The sequence below is a fragment of the Anopheles stephensi genome, chromosome 2, assembly GCF_013141755.1.
Source record: "Anopheles stephensi strain Indian chromosome 2, UCI_ANSTEP_V1.0, whole genome shotgun sequence".
Lineage (NCBI taxonomy): Eukaryota > Metazoa > Arthropoda > Insecta > Diptera > Culicidae > Anopheles > Anopheles stephensi.
The window spans coordinates 81,159,623-81,165,906 of record NC_050202.1 but is presented as its reverse complement, the minus strand read 5'-3'; the positions used below and the strand labels follow the sequence as shown (position 1 = coordinate 81,165,906).

The window sequence follows — 6,284 nt, the reverse complement described above, 5'->3', positions numbered from 1 at the left end:
AACCAGGAAAAAAGGGAACCATTAAATGTGATGAATGGTTTCAGCTTGGAAAAGAAACGATTTATATTGAAAAAAAACGAATTCATCACACAAAGTGGAAAAAATGTGTAAATATTTTCAAATTTCATAGAAATCCTGTAAGAGAACATGATTGGGTTAAACATTTCAAAATTGTATCGAACTACATTACCGTAGCTTCAGCCTGTGTTGCCTGTGGATGATAATGAGCGAATGGTATCGGTTTTCCACGCTATAATGATAATAACGATTTGCTATTATTTAACAACAATCATTTGCCATTAACTCACGCTGTTTGCATATGTAAGAGGGGTTTCGTTTCAAATTCTCCTTCACCCTTTCGACGCTCGTTGATGGTGCAATGACATTCGGTTTGCATTTTCCGATTAAACTTTGATCTCAACTTAACACTGGTTTGATCGATTGATTTAGTGCTCTGAATGGTAATTCCGGTGAAACGTTTTGGAGCGATATGTTCTGGCAGTGTTTTTAATAAAGTCAAATGTATGCCAATAATTCCTAGTAAGGAAGACAATGTAAACGTAATACGAATGTAGCTCAACCCGTAGCCTTAATATTGGTTTACAATAGTTAGTAGTTAGAGGTCTGCAGTTTTTACAGTAAAAGTACACAACAGTATATACTTATGTTAATTTAATGTTTCAATTTTATTTAATTAAAAGCAGCGTTGTTGTAAAGATTAAAACACATTTGTTCATACCCAGTTGCTTATCTGTGTGGGCTGTGCAAATTGCATACTTTTAGGCTGCTGACGATTGAATGTCAACATGTTTGATGCAGTCTGTGCAACAGTAGTTAGTTGATTACTTTTCCGTTTGTTTTCAGTTACATTGCCCACTTATTTAAAGTGCAAAAGCATCATCACCAGCGAGTAGATAAACTGTACAACCGTTGCGAACAGTTCGGTTGATAGTTGATACATTCCACCGCACATGAAGCGCAGCGGGACCTGTGCCATTCGGGTCGTGATCAGTAATTGCGCTTTCGTTTGCTGCATGGCCCCAACCCAAGGCGTTGAGTAGACGGCAAACGCTTGTCCTTCGTGCAACTGTTGCATCTCATCCACTTGCCAGCAGTACTGGAAAAACTCCAGCAGATAGATCATGATCATACTGCCGGACAGTGCAATCTCGCTAAGATCGCTGCTCGTGGTGCATACTCGCAACCCGTTGATAGCCAATAAACAAACGATAAGCACCAGCTCGAAGAGAAGACCAACGTTCATCTGCCGTTTGATGATACCGATGTGGTGTAGCAGTGTCACCTTGTATCGGACACGATCCTCTAGGAAGGCGACCAACTGCTGTGGATCGTCCGGTGCTCCAGCGTACGAATCGTTCAGAATGCGCAGTTCGATCGTCAGCGTAAGCAGATAGCTGCTCGTGATGATGTAGCTTCCGAAGAAGGTGAGAAAGAGCTGCGTGCACGATAGGTAAACGTATAGACGAAACATCACCTTCAGCAGTGTTGGCCAACCGGACGCATCAAACGGTAGGTAGGTGACGGTGGGCAATAGAACGTTTTGCGCCTGTGCCTGCAGCTCGGTCATTATGAACCATAAAGTAATAGCCACCACCTGTATAGCAAACAGGATGGATAAGACACGTCCCGCGTGTCGGATCGGTCCGGAGCGAATGTTTTCCGCACGCGCGTTCAGATGGTGAAACTCGGCAGCATTTATAAACTGCGCCGTTTCCTTAAGGTCGGTGCGATACATATTCTTCAAAAATAAAAAATAAACACACATGTAGCACTATACTTGGCAAGGCCGATTGCACTGGGCAACTTACAATTGTGGCAACACGGAAGAAAGTAAGCACATAGCCACCGCACTGGTTAAACTGACGAGCAAACTCCTCCAGCGAGACAGTATGCAGGCAACTGCTGAGAAAGTTGTATATGACTAGCAGCTGACTCAACTGCAGAACGTAGAACACGAGCTGAAATGCACGTGCCAACCGCGATTCGTTGTGCAGATGTATGCCGTTTATCGTGTCCATCCAGCGTATCCAACGAAGAAAGCAAATGTTCGAGCCTTGTCCTGATGAGCTCATGGTTTCGTTTTGAAGGTGTTAGAAATCACTTTCCAACTAAAATTGATCCTTACGCGCTGCTCGTGGTGTTTTATAGCTTTTCCCAGCAGTATGTTTGATACGGATGACTCAGTGATGATTATAGAGCTTAAACCCTGGTGTGAAATTATCGTTTGGCCTTTGATCGCGCGAGGAGCAAAGTGGCAATAATGACTAGGAAAAGTAAAGACGTACCACGACCCGAAAGTGTTTGATTTATTTTTAAGTGTAGATCAAACAGCAGCGTTAAGGATATCTTTGAGCAATAAAGAAAGGTGAGAAAAAGTTCATGTGTGTTCATCATTATACAACGATACACTTAAATGAAATATAATGAAATAGTAAATGTTATTCTAAACAAAGAATGAGGTCTATATGATATTTTCAAAGTATTTTTCTTCCTTGGGTTTATAACATCGAAAGACCTTTGCAAGCCTCATAGACTTGATATTACTGATAGAATCGGAGTTGATAACATACCCCGCTCTTCAGCCTTACTGGCATCGTCGCCAACTACTTCAGCAGATCGCAGTCAGTCTAGTAATTCTGAGGCGTTTTAATTCTCCAATTATGGCAGATGATCAAGAGTTAAACTTCGATCTACTTGTTGCATTTTTATAGAGAATCTTTAGGAATAAAACACGGGAACCAGATGTTCTGTTTGGATGGTTTTGAAGATCTTTGATGAAGCTCACAAGCATTGATAACAGGAAGAAAGAAACATTCAACAGCATGATGAGCGTACAATTACGATACTGAGTGTAACGAGCAGTGATTTGAAAACAATGTAAAACACCAAATAGTCCTTACCAACTTTGTCGTTTCGGAAATCTGAAGGATCTTCTCGCAAGAATGAAGTGGGTCCAGCGTATGTGTGTTTCCTAGGCGATCTTTAACACACACACACACATAATGGTGGTATTTATTCATGCATGAGCATAATACGCACATAAGAGCATCCAACATCCAGCACCACATAGGGAAAGGTCACTGCAGGTGAAAAAGCAGCAGCACGGACTGCAACAGCCTTTTTGCACACAGAAATAGCGTCAGCATGCGTGGCAACGTGGCGAGATGTTAGGAGAGGATTTATCGATTTTCCCAAACCGGACTTCTCTTTCCCGCAACTGCTATTATTGCTTTCGTTTTTTCCTTGCTCTATCAACCGTGGCTCTCGCTCTATCGCTTTCTCTCTCTCTTTCTCTCTCTCTCGTTTCATCCAACTCATTGGACGGTCCTTGTTTTGTAACGGTTTTTGGGATGAATGAATGGAACGTGTAACAGTTGGCTGTAATACACCGTTACTATGGTTTCCGACCGTCTGATTACATTTGGGAGCGCGCGTAGTTTTTCCCCAACCGGAATGGTGAGCGAGCACGCGAAAATCGTTGCTAGGTGAGTGGAACAGTAATGTGAAACAAGCTGGAAAGGTAGATCGGGAAAAAACCCGTAGCTTGATAGAACAAAACAGGGAAAACATGTGGAAGCGAGAGCGAGCGAGGGAGTGCGCGAGCGAGTGGCTATAGAATGAATCGTGAGCGTGAGGCATCTTCCAACATCGGGAAGGATTTTAAATTCATGATGTATTTTCAATTTACCATTTCTTGCATTTACTTTATGTGTTTAACACACTCTTTGTCTTCCCTCTTCGTTAACTGTTTTACTTTGTTTTTCTTGTGTTTCGTGTATTTTTCTTTCGCTCTTCTTGCTTTGTCAGTTTGAATATTTATAGCCTGTTGTTGCTTTCTTTTCTTTTCACTCTCCTGAGCTTAATGTGTTGTTCGACTTTTTGCCTTTTGCAGCACTGCTCTGCTAACTTCAAACTTTTGCAGAGCAGTTGCTTTATTTTAAACTTTGCGATTATTTTTGTGTTCCGATGTTTCGAAGCTTAAGAGTGTTTTAACGTTATCATTCCTTTGTGTTTTCCTGCACACGGTATAATCTACCGGCGACTTGTTGAAATATTACTTTGTGCAAGTTATGCACAGAAAACCAACCCGTACCGGCAAAACCCCTTTCAGCAGGCAAGCTGGCTGGAGAAAGTCTGAAGGTTTGCAAAACTTACTTTCTGTACACTTTTTAATCTACCACTTCCGTTGGCACTCCCACTGCCGCTTCTTTCTGTCTTCTTTCCTCTCCCCCTTCCCTCCCCCCCCCCCCCCCTACTCAGCGTTGGTTGGTGCTTTCGCCAGTGTGCCTGGCAAAAGTTCATTGAGAAAATTGTTTTCTCATAAAATGATGAGCACTGTTGGGTGACCGGCACTAAGAATGGGGCCGGTTTGGCACCTACGCGTGTAAATGTGGCCCCCTTCTGCGTTTCCTCCTTTCTGCCCCCCTTTCCTGCTGGGCATAGTTTTCCATTACAAATTAATTTGCAAACCAAGCTGCAATTTTTTGAGCTCCGGAAGGGGATGGCGATGGCGGTTCGTGCACCGGAAAGGTTTGAGCAGATATGCAGGGCAAATTGAAAAATAGTCCCAATGGAGCACAACCGGTACAATTGCTAAATAAAAGCACGAGCTTAGTGTGCGGCCTGTGCTGGTTGGGTTGGGAGTGTTGAGCTGGAAGGATAATGATTAAGGGCCCGAGGACCGAGTGCACTGAGCCGGAAACGGTCGGAACAGGTGTCTGCGGTCGGAGGTATATGGTTGGCTCCAGGGTGGCTCAACACTCACTTTGCCTCGTTTCGGTGATATGCACAATTTATGGTGCGGTGCGGCCGGTTGTACGGAAATCAAGAGTCGCTTAGCCATCGTCAAGTGCGGGGCCGCCGGCTACCAGGCAGATCTTTGCAGGCAGATGCAGGGTTCTGCCTGCAGACGCTTAGTAGCCGGAAGAAGGGAAAGTATGCTTCGGTAAGGCCTTCGTATTCATATTCAAGTGAGCTTATCCGATTTTAATCGGGTACTTTTCTGATGATCGCTTCACCTTCGCTTCGGGAGCTTGTGCTTGAGTGAAGTGAGCCGTGCTTGGTTGCTGGTGGCGAAACTTTCTAGAAGCGTGTTACATATTTGCAGCAGCCTCCCTGTGACCGACACAATCGTTCGCCGCCATGTTGACAGCCATGTTTGCTAAATCTTCTCACACATCAAAACCTCGTCTCATCAATTAGTGCGCTCCCGGCACCAGGCATTAGACCGGGACAATATTCATAATCTACCCCTGTACGGTGATGAATCCTTCCACTAATTAACTGTTCGTATTTTGTTTTGTTTTCTTGCTCTTAGTTTCACCCAACCCATCGGTAAGGTTAGATTTCAATCTTTGCCACGTTGTTTTTAGAATGTGTTTGATCGTCGCTGTTGCTTGCTTCCCATTCGCTTTGGTTGTAATTTCATTAAGCCTGGGTAGAGTGTAGCGAGTGCGCGGGTTACGGAAGGCATTTCGCTGCCGGCCATGATGCCGGCCTGCTGATGACACACAATACGGTGAAGAATTCGTGGAAATGCTTTGAAAGCGATGTATATTGTTGCTGAAGTGGGTCGGCCATTGTCGCTAGCATACAGCCGGCAGCAAACCGATGTGATGTGGGGTACCCCGAGGCGGAATCAAGTGTCGCAAATGTGTGAAGCTAGAGCATTGTTTTTTAGGTTGTAATTTTATTTTAGAACTTCACCGCCTAACACAATGTCGAGTACTGAGCGGTTCTTGACGGGGGGGAAAGGTTGTTGGCCGACGGGGAGAAGGCAAGACTGTTGGAAATTAAATGATCTTTCTACTATTAAAAATAGACCAACTCGTTCGCGTTCCACGTAGGGTAGCCAGGCGACTGCCGTGAGGTTGGGTCGCATGTTTTATAGGAAATGATGTGACCTTTCCGTGACCGATGCTGTGATTCGGACAAGATGGGAGGCATTAGTGTTTGCTGTGAAGCTGAAGGCCTTGTGAGATAAAGGTGTAACGGAGTGATTTAGAAGGTTTGGTTTTTAATTACAAAAACATGTTGTAAATAAAAGAGAGCAATTATTAAGGTGTCTATCATATTTGGAAACAATATGGAATAGTCTTTTGCAGTAAGTAATAACAGGAAAAATTAAATAAATCATCAAGGTAGGAATGAAAAGAGGTGACGGCGTTTAAAACAAAATTGAATTCATCACAGATTTGCATACCTTCAGGCGTTTTTATTACCTGTTGCGAAAGTATGCAATCCGCGATACAAAATAACAGCTC

The 6,284-nt window shown here is 43.7% G+C and overlaps 1 protein-coding gene across 1 annotated transcript; it reads right to left on the bottom strand.

Annotated features, from left to right (window-relative positions):
• Positions 1–789: 789 nt before the first annotated feature.
• Positions 790–2,941, bottom strand: LOC118505546. Its single transcript, XM_036041487.1, has 3 exons — positions 2,922–2,941; positions 1,830–2,367; positions 790–1,759 (listed from the first exon to the last, which is right to left on the bottom strand). The coding sequence occupies exons 2-3, from the start codon at positions 2,091–2,093 to the stop codon at positions 878–880; spliced, it is 1,146 nt and encodes a 381-aa protein (XP_035897380.1). The 5' UTR covers positions 2,094–2,367; positions 2,922–2,941; the 3' UTR covers positions 790–877.
• Positions 2,942–6,284: the final 3,343 nt, after the last annotated feature.